Source organism: Salmo salar, chromosome ssa03, assembly GCF_905237065.1.
Source record: "Salmo salar chromosome ssa03, Ssal_v3.1, whole genome shotgun sequence".
Lineage (NCBI taxonomy): Eukaryota > Metazoa > Chordata > Actinopteri > Salmoniformes > Salmonidae > Salmo > Salmo salar.
This window is the reverse complement of record NC_059444.1, coordinates 81086468-81109404: the sequence shown is the minus strand read 5'-3', so window position 1 is coordinate 81109404 and position 22937 is coordinate 81086468. Positions and strand designations below refer to the sequence as shown.

The following is a 22937-nucleotide window of genomic DNA, read 5'->3' as shown; positions in this document are numbered from 1 at the left end:
TGTCTGTCTGTCTGTCTGTCTGTCTGTCTGTCTGTCTGTCTGTCTGTCTGTCTGTGTGTGTGTGTGTGTGTGTGTGTGTGTGTGTGTGTGTGTGTGTGTGTGTGTGTGTGTGTGTGTGTGTGTGTGTGTGCACGCTAGCATGGAAGTGTTGTTAGAAGTTAGTCAATTCACACAGAAACTGATTGAAATCTCATTACAATTTCAAACATCCAGATCATTCTTTTCTTATTACATGCACACCTCCCCTCACTCCTCCTTCCTCTCTTTCAGTTACACATAGCATTGATGTCTTCATTTGAGGGGCTGGTAGGGAGTGTGTGTACCAAGAGGAACTGATTAAAACTGTGTGTGTGTGTGTGTGTGTGTGTGTGTGTGTGTGTGCGTGTGTGTGTGTGTGTGTGTGTGTGTGTGTGTGTGTGTGTGTGTGTGTGTGTGTGTGTGTGTGTGTGTGTGTGTGTGTGTGTGTGTGTGTGTGTGTGTGTGTGTGTCGGTTGCAGTGTGTTCATGTGGTGCTGCTGGTTAAAGGGGCTAGCACAGGGTTTTCTTGGGAGTGTTTTTGTTCTTGGGGTCTAAAGAGCTCCCAAGCCTTAAGAGCCAAAGGGACAGCCTCTGGGTGTGTTCCTAATGGCACACTATGCACAATGTAGAGCACTACTTTAGGGAATAGGGTGCCATTTAGGAGGCATCCTCTGTGTCTGTGTTCTCTGCCTACACTGCAGAGTTCAACGAGAGAGAAAGATCGGAAACCTGAAACACACCAGAATATTGTTTTGACCCATATATGGAATATAGCCATTGCCTCTTCCAAATTATTCACATCTCAACATGAAATGAATGATTCCCCCCATCTTCATTCCGTGTGATTGTTATGTCATCAAAGAGGAGATGACAGTTGATTCAGAAGCCAAACTGAAAGATCAGGGGAATGGGTGGAGGAATTGTCGGCTGCAGGAGATTCATACACATACGTGATAAACAGTTAGACTACCTCAATCAGGAACATGATAAACAGTTAAACTATCTCGATCAGGAACACACATCAAACAACTAAACTATCTCCATCAGGAACACTATAAACAGGTAAACTATCTCCGTCAGGAACACTATAAACAGTTAAACTATCTCCAACAGGAACACTATAAACAGTTAAACTGTCTCCATCAGGACCACTATAAACAGTTAAACTATCTCCATCAGGACCACTATAAACAGTTAAACTATCTCCAACAGGAACACTATAAACAGTTAAACTATCTCCATCAGGAACACGATAAAATGTCTCCATCAGGAACACGATAAACAGTTCAACTATGTCCAACAGGAACACACATTAAACAATCTCCTTCAGGAACACTATAAACAGTTAAACTATCTCGATCAGGAACACTATAAACAGTTCAACTATCTCCATCAGGAACACACATTAAACAATTAAACTGTCTCCTTCAGGAACACGATAAACAGTTAAACTGTCTCCATCAGTAACACTATAAACAGTTAACCTGTCTCCATCAGGAACACTATAAACAGTTAAACTGTCTCCATCAGGAACACAAACAGTTGAACTATCTCCATCAGGAACACGATAAAATGTCTCCATCAGGAACACGATAAACAGTTAAACTGTCTCCATCAGAAACACGATAAACAGTTAAACTGTCTCCATCAGAAACACGATAAACAGTTAAACTGTCTCCATCAGGAACACTATAAACAGTTAAACTGTCTCCATCAGGAACACTATAAACAGTTAAACTATCTCCATCAGGAACACTATAAACAGTTAAACTGTCTCCATCAGAAACACGATAAACAGTTAAACTGTCTCCATCAGGAACACGATAAACAGTTAAACTGTCTCCATCAGGAACACTATAAACAGTTAAACTGTCTCCATCAGGAACACTATAAACAGTTAAAATGGTTCCATCAGGAACACACAGTGGAACTATCTCCATCAGGAACACAAACAGTTAAACTGTCTCCATCAGGAACACGATAAACAGTTAAAATGGCTCCATCAGGAACACACAGTGGAACTATCTCCATCAGGAACACAAACAGTTAAACTGTCTCCATCAGGAACACGATAAACAGTTAAACTGTCTCATCAGGAACACAAACAGTTAAACTGTCTCATCAGGAACACAAACAGTTAAACTGTCTCCATCAGGAACACGATAAACAGTTAAACTGTCTCCATCAGGAACACAAACAGTTAAACTGTATTCAGCAGGAACACGATAAAAACAGTTAAACACAGGTCTCCCGTTCATTAGCCTTCAGCCCACTCAATACCACTCAAAGTGGCTCTAATTCAGCTAAAACGAGAGATTGCAAAGATTTCACTTGAAGAGAAGGGAAGTGGGAGAAGATATAAAAAGCCTAAGAAATCATTAAATAACCTGGGTGGACTTGATGCTATAAAATAAGTTGATGTTACTTTTCCATATTTGTTTTTTAATAGTTGTGTTTATTGTAAAACCGAAATAAGATTAATTTAATAACCATTAAAATATCTCATTAGAATAACCATTTGCCTAAAATAACAGTAAACAGATGTATTGTAGCAAGAACTGAATATTTTGGTATTTGCATATTTTTGTTCACCGCTAAGTAGCTCACCGGGCAATAATGAATTAACCCCAAATTGAATTAAGGCGTTATTACTGGCTACGGGCGATCTGATTATTTGCCTTATTAAATCTGCTGTAAAAGGCCCACTGTGCTTCTGTCAGGTTTGGAGCGGGCAGCAGACTAGACGGCCCGGCCCACAGGGCAACTGGCTCACTCCACCAGCTGAGGCTCCCCGCCAATCGTTACCAAGGCAACAGCATAGCAAGAAGATATACAGTGGGGGGGAAAAAGTATTTGATCCCCTGCTGATTTTGTACGTTTGCCCACTTACAAAGACATTATCAGTCTATAATTTTAATGGTAGGTTTATTTGAACAGTGAGAGACAGAATAACAACAACAAAAATCCAGAAAAACGCATGTCAAAAATGTTATAAAATTATTTGCATTTTAATGAGGGAAATAAGTATTTGACCCCTCTTCAAAACATGACTTAGTACTTGGTGGCAAAACCCTTGTTGGCAATCACAGAGGTCAGACGTTTCTTGTAGTTGGCCACCAGGTTTGCACACATCTCAGGAGGGATTTTGTCCCACTCCTCTTTGCAGATCTTCTCCAAGTCATTAAGGTTTCGAGGCTGACGTTTGGAAACTCGAACTTTCAGCTCCCTCCACAGATTTTCTATGGGATTAAGGCCTGGAGACTGGCTAGGCCACTCCAGGACCTTAATGTGCTTCTTCTTGAGCCACTCCTTTGTTGCCTTGGCCGTGTGTTTTGGGTCATTGTCATGCTGGAATACCCATCCACGACCTATTTTCAATGCCCTGGCTGAGGGAAGGAGGTTCTCGCCCAAGATTTGACGGTACATGGCCCCGTCCATCGTCCCTTTGATGCGGTGAAGTTGTCCTGTCCCCTTAGCAGAAAAACACCCCCAGAGCATAATGTTTCCACCTCCATGTTTGACGGTGGAGACGGTGTTCTTGGGGGTCATAGGCAGCATTCCTCCTCCTCCAAACACGGTGAGTTGAGTTGATGCCAAAGAGCTTCATTTTGGTCTCATCTGACCACAATACTTTCACCAGTTGTCCTTGGAGTCATTCAGATGTTCATTGGCAAACTTCAGACGGGCATGTATATGTGCTTTCTTGAGCAAGGGGACCTTGCGGGCGCTGCAGGATTTTAGTCCTTCACGGCGTAGTGTGTTACCAATTGTTTTCTTGGTGACTATGATCCCAGCTGCCTTGAGATCATTGACAAGATCCTCCCGTGTAGTTCTGGGCATATTCCTCACCGTTCTCATGATCATTGCAACTCCACGAGGTGAGATCTTACATGGAGCCCCAGGCCAAGGGATATTGACAGTTCTTTTGTGTTTCTTCCATTTGCAAATAATCGCACCAAATGTTGTCACCTTCTCACCAAGCTGCTTGGTGATGGTCTTGTAGCCCATTCCAGCCTTGTGTAGGTCTACAATCTTGTCCCTGACATCCTTGGAGAGCTCTTTGGTCTTGGCCATGCTGGAGAGTTTGGAATCTGATTGATTGCTTCTGTGGACAGGTGTCTTTTTTACAGGTAACAAGCTGCGGTTAGGAGCACTCCCTTTAATAGTGTGCTCCTAATCTCAGCTCGTTATCTGTATAAAAGACACCTGGGAGCCAGAAATCTTTCTGATTGAGAGGGGGTCAAATACTTATTTCCCTCATTAAAAGGCAAATCAATTTATAAAATTTTTGACATGCGTTTTTCTGGATACTTTTGTTGTTATTTCTGTCTCTCACTGTTCAAATAAACCTACCATTAAAATTATAGACTGATCCTTTCTTTGTCAGTGGGCAAACGTACAAAATCAGCAGGGGATCAAATACTTTTTTCCCCCCACTGTAGGGCCTGGCAAATGGAAAATGTCAATGACAGTAGATATGTTGATAGAGTGTTGTAGTGTTAAGACAGGGGCAAACAGGCTGGGAAAGAGGAGGAGGGGAGAAAGGGGGATAGGAGAGGGGAGGGAGCTGGGAGAGGAGGGTGTTCAGTGTGTGTGTGTGTGTGTGAGAGAGACGAGGGAGACAAGTTAAATGCAAGGCTGAGTGTAATCCGGCAGAGCTGACAGGGAGAGACTGTCTGCCTTCATTAGAATACAATTCCTCTGGATGCAGTCAGTGTGTGATGGACACACACACACACACACACACACACACACACACACACACACACACACACACACACACACACACACACACACACACACACACACACACACACACACACACACACACACACAACACCTCTCCCAACCTCCCTTCACGCCAGTCATCCCCAACCCCTAGTCTCCCCTGGTAGACAGTGTGATTGTGGTTAGGTGATACTGGGGAGGAGTGAGACAGGGTGTGTAGTGGAGGTGGTGGTGAGAGGTACTCTGTTCTAATCCACATATTGATCCCCCTGCACGGGCAGACTGACGATCGATGCAGGCAATAAAACCAAGCAGTATCGCCTCTAGGGAGAGGTAGAGCTCTGACCCGCAGGCAGACTGATAGCCTTGAAGAGTTTGTGGGAGGAGGGGGGGAGGGTCTGTGTGTGTTTTAGGGGGGCTGGCAATGTGTGTGTGTGTGTGTGTGTGTGTGTGTGTGTGTGTGTGTGTGTGTGTGTGTGTGTGTGTGTGTGTGTGTGTGTGTGTAAGAGCCAAAGTGAGGGCTAGAGGCAGATCAGACAAAATCAGTGTGGACATCCCCATGGATGTCATACACACCTCCCTTCAGGGACTCTGTACCATTGAACTTATGTTGCCATTCATGATCTCAAATAGGACATTGACCAGTCATATTAAAAGCACATCTACAGTACACTAACTGTACGCAGGCAGAAAGACAGACAAACCAACAGAAGGAAGGTGGGTCTACATGCAGCAGTAGAGGAGAGAATGGTGGAGTGGTACAGGGGGAGGGTCTACATGCAGCAGTAGAGGAGAGAATGGTGGAGCGGTACAGGGGGAGGGTCTACATGCAGCAGTAGAGGAGAGAATGGTGGAGTGGTACAGGGGGAGGGTCTACATGCAGCAGTAGAGGAGAGAATGGTGGAGTGGTACAGGGGAGGGTCTACATGCAGCAGTAGAGGAGAGAATGGTGGAGTGGTACAGGGGGAGGGTCTACATGCAGCAGTAGAGGAGAGAATGGTGGAGTGGTACAGGGGGAGGGTCTACATGCAGCAGTAGAGGAGAGAATGGTGGAGTGGTACAGGGGGAGGGTCTACATGCAGCAGTAGAGGAGAGAATGGTGGAGTGGTACAGGGGGAGGGTCTACATGCAGCAGTAGAGGAGAGAATGGTGGAGTGGTACAGGGGGAGGGTCTACATGCAGCAGTAGAGGAGAGAATGGTGGAGTGGTACAGGGGAGGGTCTACATGCAGCAGTAGAGGAGAGAATGGTGGAGTGGTACAGGGGAGGGTCTACATGCAGCAGTAGAGGAGAGAATGGTGGAGTGGTACAGGGGGAGGGTCTACATGCAGCAGTAGAGGAGAGAATGGTGGAGTGGTACAGGGGGAGGGTCTACATGCAGCAGTAGAGGAGAGAATGGTGGAGTGGTACAGGGGGAGGGTCTACATGCAGCAGTAGAGGAGAGAATGGTGGAGTGGTACAGGGGAGGGTCTACATGCAGCAGTAGAGGAGAGAATGGTGGAGTGGTACAGGGGGAGGGTCTACATGCAGCAGTAGAGGAGAGAATGGTGGAGTGGTACAGGGGAGGGTCTACATGCAGCAGTAGAGGAGAGAATGGTGGAGTGGTACAGGGGGAGGGTCTACATGCAGCAGTAGAGGAGAGAATGGTGGAGTGGTACAGGGGGAGGGTCTACATGCAGCAGTAGAGGAGAGAATGGTGGAGTGGTACAGGGGGAGGGTCTACATGCAGCAGTAGAGGAGAGAATGGTGGAGTGGTACAGGGGGAGGGTCTACATGCAGCAGTAGAGGAGAGAATGGTGGAGTGGTACAGGGGGAGGGTCTACATGCAGCAGTAGAGGAGAGAATGGTGGAGTGGTACAGGGGGAGGGTCTACATGCAGCAGTAGAGGAGAGAATGGTGGAGTGGTACAGGGGAGGGTTTACATGCAGCAGTTGAGGAGAGAATGGTGGAGTGGTACAGGGGGAGGGTCTACATGCAGCAGTCAATCCAGGGTGAATAAATCTCATCCAGTATGAGGGAGAGAGCGGGCGATGCCAACCACCGCAGGCAGACAGGCCAGCCCCAATCTTTCAGTATTAGGAAGAGTAGGGGATGCCAACCACCGCAGGCAGACAGGCCAGCCCCAATCTTTCAGTATTAGGAAGAGTAGGGGATGCCAACCACCGCAGGCAGACAGGCCAGCCCCAATCTCATTCAGTATTAGGGAGAGTAGGGCGATGCCAACCACCGCAGGCAGACAGACAGGCCAGCCCCAATCTTTCAGTATTAGGAAGAGTAGGGGATGCCAACCACCGCAGGCAGACAGACAGGCCAGCCCCAATCTTTCAGTATTAGGAAGAGTAGGGGATGCCAACCATCGCAGGCAGACAGACAGGCCAGCCCCAATCTTTCAGTATTAGGAAGAGTAGGCGATGCCAACCATCGCAGGCAGACAGACAGGCCAGCCCCAATCTTTTAATCACATCCCAATATGTATAATTCCAGTGTATGATTCACTAGTTGGTTTGTATGAGTAGGGGTGTTAAAACTTCTTGCAAATCAGTGGGACAGTATCGTCCCACCTGGCCAACATCCGGTGAAATGGCAGAGCGCCAAATTCAAATTAAATTACTATAAATATTAAACTTTCATGATATCACAAGTGCAATACATCAATATAAAGCTTAACTTGTTGTTAATCCAGCCAAGGTGTCAGATTTCAAAAAGGCTTTACGGCGAAAGCAAACCATGTGATTATCACACAAATGCATAACAAATCATGTTCAACCAGTGAGTTGCGACACGAAAGTCAGAAATAGCCATATAATATATGCCTTACCTTTGAAGATCTTCTTCTGTTGGCACTCCAAAATGTCCCAGAAACATCACAAATGGTCCTTTTGTTCGATAATGTCCTTCTTTATGTCCCAGAAATGTCAATTTATTTGGCGCGTTTGATTCAGAAATACACCGGTTTCAACTCGCCCAACATGCCTACAAAGTATCTAATAAATTACCTGTAAACTTGGTCCAAACATTTCAAACAACGTTCCTAATCCTTCCTCAGGTATCCTAAAACATAAATAATCTATCAAATTTAAGACGGGATAATCTGTTTTCAATACCGAAAAACAATACCACGTGTACGCACAATAAAAGACTTCAGCCCTTCACAGTGACATTAACAATTTACAGCCGTACTTCTTCATTCCTCAAAAGAAAAACATCAACTAATTTCTAAAGACTGTTGACATCTAGTGGAAGCCATAGGAATTGCAACCAGGGCCCTTATAAATCAGGATTCCCAATGAAACCTAGTGGAAAACACAATGAGCTAAAATAAAATGTTTTTTCCTGGATGGATTGTGCTCGGGGTTTCGCCTACCAAATCAGTTCTGTTATACTCACAGACATTATTCTAACAGTTTTAGAAACTTCAGAGTGTTTTCTATCCAGATCTACTAATTATATGCATATCCTAGCTTCTGGGCCTGAGAAACAGGCAGTTTACTTTGGGCACGCTTTTCATCCGGACGTGAAAATACCGCCCCCTATCCCAAAGAAGTTTTAAGCTACTGCTCAAGTAAATCTAATCAGCATCACATAAGATTCAGTAGGCCCCCAGGTGTGTATTCTAGCCAAATCCCAGATCTGTTTGTGTTCGCTTGTCAACCCCTTGTTACGCCGCTGCGCCAACAGATCTGGAATCAGGCTAGCTACAGTATCATCCATCTGCCATGTGTGAACAATATAGACACAACTGGTGTGTTCTATTGGAGTGAATAGAACCTTGAGCACAACAATGTGTATCTTTTCAACAAGAACTAACTAACCTGATAGTGTGGTCCACTCCTTCAAAAGTGACTCTCACCAGTAGTAACTGCAGAGAGGGAGAGGGGGAAAGAGAGAGAGATAGATTAAGAGAAAAAGAGAGAAAGAAACAATGAAAGAAACAATGAATGAAATAGGAGAGAAGGAAAGAATGAATGAATGAATGAATGAATGAATGAATGAATGAATGAATGAATGAATGAATGAATGAATGAAAGAAAGAAAGAAAGAGGGAGAGAGACAGAGAGAGAAGATAGAAAGAAGGGACAAAAAACAGAAAAGTGTTTAAATAAATGAAAAGGTCTTTGGGACTCTGTACTTCATAGACACTAGGCTAGGTAGTAACACATCCTCAGGCTTCTGCTCTTAAGAGGATTCGAGTTCATTAATAGATGAGGACAGAGGGAGACTGAGGAGAGGAGAGAGGGATAAAAGCAATGGTGGCCCTTCACTCTTTCTTCTCTGGGATTAAGGTATGGACTCATTCAACAGCAGGGACTCTTTTCTTTACACTGCTTGTTACCAGACATGGTGGCATCGCTTCAAATCATTTGAGGACAATGATAATTTGACCTAAAACATCAGTTTGAGCACAATGCATCTAAATTAAATGGACTTTTTCCACCCTTCTCTCTGTCACTTCACACACTGTCCATGAGTCACTGTCCACACTATTCCACATGGCCACAGAGAGTTTATGCTAACGACATCCAACAATCCATTTAGCAGAGAATCTGGCTAACGAGATAAGACTAGCTAGCTAACTCCGGGTGATAGAGAGGGGATGAGGCCTGAGAGGATAATCAGACCACTTCAGTGACACATTTTCTTTTAACCCTTGCGTAGTCTTAACATTCTGTATACTCCCCTTGTCCTAAGGGTAAAAAATGACCCACCTTCACTAAACCCCTAAAATAAAGAAGCGTAATTGAATTTTAAACCCCAAATCTATTTTGCATGAATAAACAACTTGTCATTCATCACAAACTTTGTGAATATCTGGGTTTTCTCTCTTCACAGTGGCGAAAGACTGCATTTAATCAGTGGATGCCACTCATTTTTATTACAACACACCTGTCATAATTGTTTTCTTTACTAAAGTAGTTTATTATTATTATTATTATTGCTAAAAGGTACTGCATAGGTGTAAACATGTTTTTTTTTAGCAAGACATAGCACTTGTATAGCCTAACAAAGTAGTAGAAATGTGAAAAAAATAGTATTGAATGCGTTTTATTGAAGAGAAACAATAACCTTCTTGAACTTTTTTGGCAGCATAGTGAAATACTAGACTATAAAATACTAGACTTCTCCCATTTTTTAAAACAATTTCCCCCACCCACAAGGTGTCTAAACAACAACAATAAATAAGAATAAAATAAGATAATAGATACAAAACAAAAACGCGAAGAACATAAATCAATCTACTCTAACAACAAAAAGAAAAATGCATGAAATGAAATGTATGCACTCACTACTGTAAGTCGCTCTGGATAAGAGCATCTGCTAAATGACTAAAATGTAAAATGTAAATGTAATTAGCACATGTAGGACAGTATGCAAGTGTGTGTGCATAGACTTTGCAGATGTATTTCTCACATGTGCAGCTCATAGTAATTGTTTTACAGTCCTTCTTTGGGGGGCAGAATTGCCATCTCTTCCTCTTCCTGCCCCAGCTGCAGCCTCAGGTGGATCAGGACAAGATTCAGCCCCCTGAACAGCTTTCACAAGCGCTGCAGAGGCTGCTGTGCGGGGGGAGGTACTCCCTTCTTTGAATGTGTGGGGTTACAAGTGCCTTTCACAGCTGCTCCAGGAACACCCTCCTCTTGTTCCGCTTATCAGGCATCCAGGTAGGGTTGATCTTGTTCCATATCACAAAGGCATTGTATGAGGGACACATCAATGATATTATGGAAGATGACCAGGGTCCTGCGGGCAGTCATCCTCCTGCAGCTGTAAGTTCCAATCACCTTGTCCAGGTTGTCCATGCCTCCTTTGTTGTGGTTGTAGTCATGGATGATGGCTGGCTTCCTGTCCTCACGATCACTGATCTCAGCCATTTTGTGCAGTGTGCTCAGGAGGACCACATTCTTGTTTCTCTTTGGGAGGTAAGAAACTAGAGTGGTGGTGGGGGTGAAGGCAAACTTTAATGAGAAGGCCTCTCTCCCTCTTGTTGAGAAGAGTGTAGGTGGGAGCTCAGGCTTGTTCTTTCTAACTGTGCCAACCATGGTGATCTTCCTTTTCAGGAGCTGCTAGCTGAGTTCAATCAGTAGCACACATAATCTCAATTTCTCATTGTGTGTGTGTGTGTGTGTGTGTGTGTGTGTGTGTGTGTGTGTGTGTATGTGTGTGTCTTTGTGGTGTGTAAATGATTTTATAACTGCCAGGTCAAAAATGACCCTAAGACAATCTTTGTACCCTGGTGGTGTACGGCTTTCATGGAAATATGAACAAAGATGATGTTTAACTTTTTCTAATGTTGGGGTCACTCCAGGAAAAGTAATCAAATTTCAAGTTGAAAAAATATAATTTAGGGGATTTTCTCTGCTGTTAAACATAACATTTTTTACCCTTAAGACAACATAAGGGTTAATATCTTTCCTCCTCCCCTTCTTGTCTCTCCCCAGCGCTTTTTCTCTCCCCCTCTCTCTGACAGTCCAGTCATTAGCTTCTACTGCTGACACACGTCTCACCTCCAACCCAGACTCCCCAGGGAGCACTAACAGAGGTCAGAGATTAGGGGTCATGGTCTCAGGCAGGCCAACCCAGACAGGGCTTATCACCGTTTCACCCCATCAGTGACTGCATTCTGACCAATAACCAGCCAACAGATAGAACCTAAATGTTAAAAGGTTGATGTTGCCTCTAGAAAACTGATTCAGGGTCAGTATTGTTTTCAGGTTCAGCTTTTCTGCCCTTATAGGAAAACCGATCTTTCAAAATACAGAAATAATCTCCGTATGATGCGTTGTGCATCATGTGGTGCAAAACACAGAATAATATAATGCAAAATGCATCACATGCAGATGATTTCTGTATTTTGAAAGTTACGTGTCTTGAAAACTTGATTGCTGACAAGCAAAACATTTTTGGGACTATGTCCAAAACCAATGAAACAAATACCAAAAGATAGTTTTTGGGTGGAGTTTTCCTTTAATGTTATGGTTAGTATTTGGGGAAAGTAGGCTATGCAAAACTGACTTTAGATCAGTGTCATGCTCTCCTTTAATACTTACTTGACACCCAGACAATGCACTGGGTGGAAGGAAAAGGATGAAGGACATTTAAAATGGACAATATCGTCTTCTCTTCTGTACAAGTAGCGGCTGTAGAGAAGTCAAATGGACTGGCCTGGAGAAGCAGTCCAACCTTCAATGATTTAATAAAATATGTAAAGCTGTATTTAAAAAACATATTTATGAGAAGGCAGACTATTAGATCTCACCAGCCAAACATGTTTTGATTACTTCAAGCCAAGGAAAGCTATTTCAACTTTGACAACCAAGTCTTTTTTTTAGCAAGGATAAAGCATGCTGTGTTGCTTAATTCTTCTCCTCGTGTGTCCGTGTGTGTCCGTGTCCGAGAGAGAGAGAGAGAGAGAGAGAGAGAGAGAGAGAGAGAGAGTGTGAGTACACACGTCACCCTCTGTGTTAATGAGCAGCATGGCTGAGGCTGTAGAGCCCTTATTGATAGGGATTCATGGGAGGTTGAGGTCCTTTATTAAATCAGAACTGAGATGAATTAGAGCTCTAAAGAGCAGATTTGGATTTATATCACAGCTCTGCCATTAGGGGACTGGAGCACAATCACATCTGCTAAGTCACTCTCTATAGGCAAGCCACTGACGGTCCTCTTCTATTCTCTCCATTTATCTCAAACTCTCTCCTTCTTTCCACCTGGATTTACCATTCTCTGTGACAGGGTCTATTCCCTCCTCATAACAGAGGTGTTAAATCGTTTCTGTGAGGTTCAGAGAGAGATTCATAAAGATTCCTTTCCAGAACCTGTTGTTGTGACACCAATAGAGTGGCATTGGTAGCATGATCCAGGGAAAGGAGGATGAGTGAAAGGAGGGACAGAGGGATGAAGAGAGCCGGAATGAGTTGGGGACAGAAATATGATCAACAAATCACACACGCACGCACACACACTGACAACACACACGACAACACATATTCACATTTTGTTCTCCTCAGGAATCTAATTTCAAACGTAAATCATTAGGCTCCTTTGCACCCCATTATTTATTTCTACATTGCACTTTCTTCCACTACAAATCTACCATTCCAGTGTTTTACTTGCTATATTGTATTTACTTCGCCACCATGGCCTTTTTTGCCTTTACCTCCCTTATCTCACCTCATTTGCTCACATTGTATATAGACTTATTTTTTTGTTTTACTCCATGTGTAACTCTGTGCTGTTGTATGTGTCGAACTGCTTTGCTTTATCTTGGCAAGGTTGCAATTGTAAATGAGAACTTGTTCTCAACTAGCCTACCTGGTTAAATAAAGGTGAAATAAAAAATTAGAGCTCAGGGGTCTGACATTGGAATGATTCCTCTGTGTCTAAATCCACCATTAAAACCACATTCCCTCTGCCCACGCTGTGCAACACAAAGACAGGCCCCCCAGAAACAAGATTAGGAACCAACAAGATCTCAGATGCCCATGATCCTCTCTGCTCCATCAAACCTCCAGTGAGATGCAATTGTGGTCGGGCTGAGGAAGGGGCTGTTTCCAGGGCAACCAGCCTTGCCAGTACACACGGTCAGTTGTCCTGGGCAGGGCTGAGTTTCCAAAACTTTTATTACAACTTAGATCATGTGAAGTCCATCGGTAGGTAATGGATGAATAACAGGTTTGGGCTGTTAGATGTGTTACATGTTTGTTATCTTTCAATTGTCCCTGATAGGCATAACAACTGCTATGCATCTTGTGGTTGGAAAGAACCTAGCAGTCTGAGGCCCTCAGCTGTCTGCTCCCCAGTGGTTTACACTCAGTGAGATAGAATTTGTGACAGACAGTTGTTATCCAGTAGGCAGAGTGAGTGACTGACAGCTACAGTGTATATAGTGTTTATCACTGAACCCTTCTCTCTCTCTCTATTTATTTTATTTTACCTTTATTTAACTAGGCAAGTCAGTTAAGAACAAATTCTTATTTTCAATGATGGCCAAGGTTAACTGCTTTGTTCAGACAGATAACGCTGTCCTATAGTCAGAATACAACAATGACTTATAACGCTGTCCTGCAGTCAGAATACAACAATGACTTATAACGCTGTCCTGCAGTCAGAATACAACAATGACTTATAACGCTGTCCTACAGTCAGAATACAACAATGACTTATAACGCTGTCCTGCAGTCAGAATACAACAATGACTTCTAACGCTGTCCTGCAGTCAGAATACAACAATGACTTATAACGCTGTCCTGCAGTCAGAATACAACAATGACTTATAACACTGTCCTACAGTCAGAATACAACAATGACTTATAACGCTGTCCTGCAGTCAGAATACAACAATGACTTATAACGCTGTCCTGCAGTCAGAATACAACAATGACTGACAGAGAGACCGCAAGACAGAGAGCAAAGGAATTTATTGTCATTCCTACCACAGAGTAGACATATTGCCATTCCTACCACAGAGTAGACATATTGTCATTCCTACCACAGAGTAGACATATTGTCATTCCTACCACAGAGTAGACATATTGTCATTCCTACCACAGAGTAGACATATTGTCATTCCTACCACAGAGTAGACATATTGCCATTCCTACCACAGAGTAGACATATTGTCATTCCTACCACAGAGTAGACATATTGTCATTCCTACCACAGAGTAGACATATTGCCATTCCTACCACAGAGTAGACATATTGTCATTCCTACCACAGAGTAGACATATTGCCATTCCTACCACAGAGTAGACATATTGTCATTCCTACCACAGAGTAGACATATTGCCATTCCTACCACAGAGTAGACATATTGTCATTCCTACCACAGAGTAGACATATTGCCATTCCTACCACAGAGTAGACATATTGTCATTCCTACCACAGAGTAGACATATTGTCATTCCTGTGGCGTAGCAGCAGCAGCCATACTGGACAGGGTCATCTGTCTCCATTTCCTCTTCCTGTCTCTCTGTCTCCAACGCCAGCTCAGCTCTAATCAATCTAATTAGTCAACCACCACAAAATAACTCCCTGTCTACCCCCTTCCCCCGAGGTAGTTCAGGGTATAGAGGGAAGGGGTAGAGAGGGGTATAGAGGGAAGGGGTAGAGAGGGAAGGGTTAGAGAGGGGTATAGAGGGAAGGGGTAGAGAGGGAAGGGTTAGAGAGGGGTATAGAGGGAAGGGGTAGAGAGGGAAGGGGTATAGAGGGAAGGGGTATAGAGGGAAGGGGTATAGAGGGAAGGGGTAGAGAGGGAAGGGTTAGAGAGGGGTATAGAGGGAAGGGGTATGAAGGGGTATAGAGGGAAGGGGTATGAAGGGGTATAGAGGGAAGGGTTAGAGAGGGGTATAGAGGGAAGGGTTAGAGAGGGGTATAGAGGGAAGGGGTAGAGAGGGGTATAGAGGGAAGGGTTAGAGAGGGGTATAGAGGGAAGGGTTAGAGAGGGAAGGGTTAGAGAGGGGTATAGAGGGAAGGGGTAGAGAGGGAGGTATAGAGGGAAGGGTTAGAGAGGGGTATAGAGGGAAGGGTTAGAGAGGGAAGGGTTAGAGAGGGGTATAGAGGGAAGGGGTCGAGAGGGGTATAGAGGGAAGGGTTAGAGAGGGGTATAGAGGGAAGGGGTATAGAGGGAAGGGGTATGAAGGGGTATAGAGGGAAGGGGTATGAAGGGGTATAGAGGGAAGGGGTAGAGAGGGAAGGGGTAGAGAGGGGTATAGAGGGAAGGGTTAGAGAGGGGTATAGAGGGAAGGGGTAGAGAGGGAAGGGTTAGAGAGGGGTATAGAGGGAAGGGGTATGAGAGGGAAGGGGTAGAGAGGGGTATAGAGGGAAGGGTTAGAGAGGAAGGGTTAGAGAGGGGTATAGAGGGAAGGGTATAGAGGGAAGGGTATAGAGGAAGGGGTATAGAGGGAAGGGGTAGAGAGGGGTATAGAGGGAAGGGGTATGAGAGGGGTATAGAGGGAAGGGATAGAGAGGGGTATAGAGGGAAGGGGTAGAGAGGGAAGGGTTAGAGAGGGGTATAGAGGGAAGGGGTATAGAGGGAAGGGGTAGAGAGGGGTATAGAGGGAAGGGGTATGAAGGGGTATAGAGGGAAGGGGTATAGAGGGAAGGGGTAGAGAGGGAAGGGTTAGAGAGGGGTATAGAGGGAAGGGGTATAGAGGGAAGGGTTAGAGAGGGGTATAGAGGGAAGGGGTAGAGAGGGGCATAGAGGGAAGGGGTATAGAGGGAAGGGGTAGAGGGAAGGGTTAGAGAGGGGGTATAGAGGGAAGGGGTAGAGAGGGAAGGGTTAGAGAGGGGTATAGAGGGAAGGGGTAGAGAGGGAAGGGGTATGAGGAAGGGGTATAGAGGGAAGGGTAGAGAGGGGTATAGAGGGAAGGGTTAGAGTGGGGTATAGAGGGAAGGGGTATAGAGGGAAGGGTTAGAGAGGGGTATAGAGGGAAGGGGTAGAGAGGGAAGGGTTAGAGAGGGGTATAGAGGGAAGGGGTAGAGAGGGAAGGGTAGAGAGGGGTATAGAGGGAAGGGGTATAGAGGGAAGGGGTTAGAGAGGGGTATAGAGGGAAGGGGTATAGAGGAAGGGGTAGAGGAAGGGGTATAGAGGGAAGGGTTAGAGAGGGGTATAGAGGGAAGGGGTAGAGAGGGAAGGGTTAGAGAGGGGTATAGAGGGAAGGGGTATAGAGGGAAGGGTTAGAGAGGGGTATAGAGGGAAGGGGTAGAGAGGGAAGGGGTAGAGAGGGGTATAGAGGGAAGGGGTAGAGAGGGAAGGGTTAGAGAGGGGTATAGAGGGAAGGGGTATGAAGGGGTATAGAGGGAAGGGGTAGAGAGGGAAGGGTTAGAGAGGGGTATAGAGGGAAGGGGTAGAGAGGGAAGGGTTAGAGAGGGGTATAGAGGGAAGGGGTATAGAGGGAAGGGGTTAGAGAGGGGTATAGAGGGAAGGGGTATGAGAGGGGTATAGAGGGAAGGGGTAGAGAGGGAAGGGGTATAGAAGGGGTATAGAGGAAGGGGTATAGAGGGAAGGGGTATAGAGGGAAGGGTTAGAGAGGGGTATAGAGGGAAGGGGTAGAGAGGGGTATAGAGGGAAGGGGTAGAGAGGGGTATAGAGGGAAGGGTTAGAGAGGGGTATAGAGGGAAGGGGTATAGAGGGAAGGGTTAGAGAGGGGTATAGAGGGAAGGGGTAGAGAGGGAAGGGGTAGAGAGGGGTATAGAGGGAAGGGGTATGAAGGGGTATAGAGGGAAGGGGTATAGAGGGAAGGGTTAGAGAGGGGTATAGAGGGAAGGGGTATAGAGGAAGGGGTATAGAGGGAAGGGGTAGAGAGGGAAGGGGTAGAGAGGGAAGGGAAGATAAGAAGGGGTATAGAGGGAAGGGGTAGAGAGGAAGGGTTAGAGAGGGGTATAGAGGGAAGGGGTAGAGAGGGAAGGGGTAGAGAGGGGTATAGAGGGAAGGGGTAGAGAGGGAAGGGGTAGAGAGGGGTATAGAGGGAAGGGGTATAGAGGGAAGGGGTATAGAGGGGCATAGAGGGAAGGGGTAGAGAGGGAAGGGTTAGAGAGGGGTATAGAGGGAAGGGGTAGAGAGGGAAGGGTTAGAGAGGGGTATAGAGGGAAGGGGTATAGAGGGAAGGGTTAGAGAGGGGTATAGAGGAAGGGGTAGAGAGGGGTATAGAGGGAAGGGGTAGAGAAGGGGTATAGAGGGAAGGGGTAGAGAGGGAAGGGTTAGAGAGGGGTATAGAGGGAAGGGGTATGAAGGGGTATAGAGGGAAGGGTTAGAGAGGGGTATAGAGGGAAGGGGTATAGAGGGAAGGGTTAGAGAGGGGTATAGAGGGAAGGGGTATAGAGGGAAGGGGTAGAGAGGGGTATAGAGGGAAGGGGTAGAGAGGGGTATAGAGGAAGGGGTAGAGAGGGAAGGGGTATGAAGGGGTATAGAGGGAAGGGGTATAGAGGGAAGGGTTAGAGAGGGGTATAGAGGGAAGGGGTAGAGAGGGGTATAGAGGAAGGGGTAGAGAGGGAAGGGTTAGAGAGGGGTATAGAGGGAAGGGGTAGAGAGGGGTATAGAGGGAAGGGGTAGAGAGGGGTATAGAGGGAAGGGGTAGAGAGGGTGTTAGAGGAGGGGTATAGAGGGAAGGGGTATGAAGGGGTATAGAGGGAAGGGGTAGAGAGGGGGTATAGAGGGAAGGGGTAGAGAGGAAGGGGTAGTAGAGGGAAGGGGTATAGAGGGAAGGGGTATGAAGGGGTATAGAGGGAAGGGGTATAGAGGGAAGGGTTAGAGAGGGGTATAGAGGGAAGGGGATGAAGTATAGAGGAAGGGGTAGAGAGGGGTATAGAGGGAAGGGGTAGAGAGGGAAGGGGTAGAGAGGGGTATAGAGGGAAGGGGTATAGAGGGAAGGGGTATGAAGGGGTATAGAGGGAAGGGGTAGAGAGGGAAGGGTTAGAGAGGGGTATAGAGGGAAGGGGTATGAAGGGGTATAGAGGGAAGGGGTATAGAGGGAAGGGTTAGAGAGGGGTATAGAGGGAAGGGTTAGAGAGGGAAGGGGTATAGAGAGGGGTATAGAGGGAAGGGGTTAGAGAGGGAAGGGTATAGAGGGAAGGGGTAGAGAGGGGTATAGAGGAAGGGGTAGAGAGGGTAGAGAGGGAAGGGGTAGAGAGGAAGGGGTATAGAGGGAAGGGGTAGAGAGGGGTATAGAGGGAAGGGGTATGAAGGGGTATAGAGGGAAGGGGTATAGAGGGAAGGGGTAGAGAGGGAAGGGGTAGAGAGGGGTATAGAGGGAAGGGGTAGAGAGGGGCATAGAGGGAAGGGGTAGAGAGGGGTATAGAGGGAAGGGGTAGAGAGGGAAGGGTTAGAGAGGGGTATAGAGGGAAGGGGTATGAAGGGGTATAGAGGGAAGGGGTAGAGAGGGTTAAAGTGTTGCCCAGCATGAAAAGACAAGAGGTCTATGAATTCTGTACATCTCTTCCACAATCCTCTCTGTTTGATAACGACACCCTAATTAAAACAGCAGAATCTCTGCTTCAGGACTTCTTAGTTTAACGATAGGACTACTGGTTACTAATTAAACACAAGCAATCAAGTAGCATCTTAGCGGTGGGAAAGGTAGCACCTTAGTGGTGGAAGTGGGTAGTGTGTCTATGTGTGTATGCATACTACAGTATGTCTATATCTCTAAAATATGTCTAGCCTTTGTCAAGTCTAGAAAATGATCCAACTAGGACACCCTACTGTCTGTTCCGAGATGGGGAAATACAAATGCCACATTCTGCATTCACACACACTCTCCTCTCTTTCTCCTTCCGTCTCATGTACTTAGAAGAGGAGAACAGCTTCATCTGCAACCCTGGCCAGTGTCCTGCCTCCCTGCCTCTCCCCCAGGATCAGACCTGAATGGTTGTTCAGCTCAGCTGTATAACTGCTGTAAGTCTGGTGTGTGTAGCGAAGAGAACGTGGAGCGTTGTTTTAACTGGTCCCCCAGGCAGGACCCAATATGGCCATTAAACATGAAAGTTACTCAGCAGGCTAAACAGCCAGCTAATTAGAGGAGTGTCCCCCAGGGGCCCCAGGCCTTATATGTTTACTGGGAGAAGAGAGAGAGAAGAGCTCCCCAAGGCTAGGTTTATAGTAGCTTATCTTCAAGAGATGTGGCTCTTACCTCTTTCTTTAATGGCAACACTCACTTTCTCTCGCTGTGAGCATCTTTCTTTAAAGGCAGCACTCACTTTCTCTCGCTGTGAGCATCTTTCTTTAAAGGCAGCACTCACTTTCTCTCGTTGTGAGCATCTTTCTTTAATGGCAGCACTCACTTTCTCTCGCTGTGAGCCTCTTTCTTTAAAGGCAGCACTCACTTTCTCTCGCTGTGAGCCTCTTTCTTTAATGGCAGCACTCACTTTCTCTCGCTGTGAGCATCTTTCTTTAATGGCAGCACTCACTTTCTCTCGCTGTGAACATCTTTCTTTAATGGCAGCACTCACTTTCTCTCGCTGTGAGCATCTTTCTTTAATGGCAGCACTCACTTTCTCTCGCTGTGAGCATCTTTCTTTAATGGCAGCACTCACTTTCTCTCGCTGTGAGCATCTTTCTTTAATGGCAGCACTCATTTTCTCTCGCGTGAGCCTCTTTCTTTAACCTCTATGGGCTAGGTGGGACGCTTGCATCCCACCTACTCAACAGCCAGTGTAATCCCGTGGCGCGATATTCAAATACCTTAGAAATGCTATTACTTCAATTTCTCAAACATATGACTATTTTACACCATTTTAAAGACAAGACTCTCGTTAATCTAACCACACTGTCCGATTTCAAAAAGGCTTTACAACGAAAGCAAAACATTAGATTATGTCAGCAGAGTACCCAGCCAGAAATAATCAGACACCCATTTTTCAAGCTAGCATATAATGTCACATAAACCCAAACCACAGCTAAATGCAGCACTAACCTTTGATGATCTTCATCAGATGACAATCCTAGGACATTATGTTATACAATACATGCATGTTTTGTTCAATCAAGTTCATATTTATATCAAAAACCAGCTTTTTACATTAGCATGTGACTAGCATGTGACTAGCATTCCCACCGAACACTTCTGGTGAATTTACTAAATTACTCACGATAAACGTTCACAAAAAACATAACAATTATTTTAAGAATTATAGATACAGAACTCCTTTATGCACTCGCTATGTCTGACTTTAAAATAGCTTTTCGGTGAAAGCACATTTTGCAATATTCTGAGTAGATAGCCCGGCCATCACAGGCTAGCTATTTTGATACCCACCAAGTGTGGTACTCACCAAACTCCGATTTACTATTAGAAAAGTTTGATTACCTTTGCTGTTCTTCGTCAGAATGCACTCCTAGGACTTCTACTTCAATAACAAATGTTGGTTTGGTTCCAAATAATCCATAGTTATATCCAAATAGCGGCGTTTTGTTCGTGCGTTCAAGACACTATCCAAAGGGTAAAGAAGGGTGACGCGCCCGACGCGTTTCGTGACAAAAAAATTCAAAATATTCCATTACCGTACTTCGAAGCATGTCAAACGCTGTTTAAAATCAATTTTTATGCGATTTTTCTCGTAAAAAAGCGATAATATTCCGACCGGGAGTCGTTGTTTTCGTTCAAAGAGAGAGAAAGTAAACATGGTGTCGGCTCGTGCACGCGCCTCCAGTCTCATTGTCCTCATATCGACCACTATCCAAATGCGCTAATGTTTTTCAGCCAGGGCCTGCAAAGCCACCATTCATCGTTCTGGCGCCTTCTGAGAGCCTATGGGAGCGTTAGAAAATGTCACGTTATGCCAGAGATCCCCTGTTTTTGTTAGAGATGATCAAGAAGGCCAAGAAATAGTCAGAGAGAGCGCTTCCTGTTTGGAATCTTCTCAGGTTTTGGCCTGCCAAATGAGTTCTGTTATACTCACAGACACCATTCAAACAGTTTTAGAAACATTAGGGTGGTTTCTATCCAAATCAAACAATTATATGCATATTCTAGTTACTGGGCAGGAGTAGTAACCAGATTAAATCGGGTACGTTTTTTATCCGGCCGTGCAAATACTGCCCCCTATCCCCAACAGGTTTTAATGGCAGCACTCACTTTCTCTCGCTGTGAGCCTCTTTCTTTAAAGGCAGCACCCACTTTCTCTCGTGTGAGCCTCTTTCTCAAATTGTTTCTCGATCTAACCCTCCTTTCTTCTTTTCAATTAACACACTGGTCTGCTTTTCCTCCATCTCGTTGACTCTCTCTCTCTCTTTATCTCATCCCCTCTCTGACTCCCTCCCTCCCTCTTCAGATCTGTTCATCAGGGGAGTATGATTGCTTATTGTATGCTAATCTGGTCAGCCTAAACAAAAGCCATTTAATATGAGTGGCATAAATGGTAATTTGATGACTTGATGAGAATTCCCCAACGGCTGGGGGGACGACTCCACTGTTATGCTCTGGATGTGGATGTCTGGATATCTGTGGGAGTGTGTCTGTGTGTGAGCTGAGGTGAGGAGGGGAGAGGAAAAAGTTGAAGAGAAGAGAAGGAGAAGGGAAAGAGATGCAAGAGATGACATGAGAAAGGGGAAACATCTAACAAGCCAGATACTGCTGCTTCCTAATCCCACTCTTCCCATCTCTAATCCCACAGTAACCTAACTGTAAAATCCTCTCTCAATCCTTTCTAGATTCCCACAATCCTGATAAATCCACAGCTGAACTTGATCAGAACTTTAAAGCATATTAAATGTCTTGTGCCTGGGTGGAAATGTTCTCACCTGAGACTCATTGTGCCCAGGGGTTTATGGGTGAGCAACTACTCTCTGGTAGTTGAAAGATTTTCAACATCCACACATATTGTTGACTAGATGAAGTGCTGTAACAGATTGCTAATGTGACTGAATAGACTGTGAACACGGGCCTCTTCCATGCCACACGACTGTGTTAACCCGCTCAGCGAAAGACATTAGCTATGGGGGAGCTAACACAAGTCTTCAGGTCTCAGGCAAGGTTACTTATCTAATAAGCATTGTTCACCAACCATCTCCGTTACACTAATGCCAACTTAGACCCTCGCTCTCTTTTCTCTCCGAAACGGTCAGGCCTATATATATTTATCAGGCCTATATAAATAGAAGCTACAGGTTGTCAACTCCCTCTCTCTTGTTCTCTCTTTGTGAAGAACACTTGGGTTCATTCATCTCCATTTTCCTTTACAGCAGCATTCTATCCTGTTGCTCTCTTTGAACTCAAGCCCCCTTGTTCATTAATGAAAGACAAGCATCAAGCAATGTGGGGCATGAATTAAAACACCTCCACAAGTCAATATTTTATCCATACTGTTCTGTTCTGATGCGCCCCCCCTGCATTTAAAAGCAGTGGATTGGTGTCATAGACATGGGGTAGAGGGAAGTTTTCACCATTTCCTAAACCAGTCCATTATTTTTAAATCCCGGAGGGGGTGTGAAGAGAGATTTCAACTAGCTGTGTACATGACTGAGCATCTACAGACACCAGATTCCCACTATATGAGTACAGCATGGGGGTTGGACTCGGTACAGGCATGGACAAAATAATACTATTATTGCCGTTACAAACACTTCAGTCTCTCTCTCTCTGTGTGTGTGAAGGTAACCATCCATTAGAGGGTATTGTCTGTCTGCCAGGGTCTAATCCAGTTGCTCTGCAGTAGCAGCAGCACATATGGGTGAGTGGCAGGCCCCATGAGATAACGC

The 22937-nt window shown here is 45.2% G+C and overlaps 1 protein-coding gene across 5 annotated transcripts in view; it reads right to left on the bottom strand.

Moving 5' to 3' along the window:
* The window catches only part of LOC106606600 (trinucleotide repeat-containing gene 6C protein), a 136856-nt gene that overhangs the window by 108246 nt on the left and 5673 nt on the right, over positions 1 to 22937 (bottom strand). For all 5 annotated transcript variants that reach the window (XM_045715582.1, XM_045715587.1, XM_045715581.1 and 2 more), the window contains exon 3: positions 8558 to 8604. In XM_045715582.1, coding sequence (XP_045571538.1) covers positions 8558 to 8604 — 47 coding nt within the window. The remainder of the gene's footprint in view (positions 1 to 8557; positions 8605 to 22937) is intronic.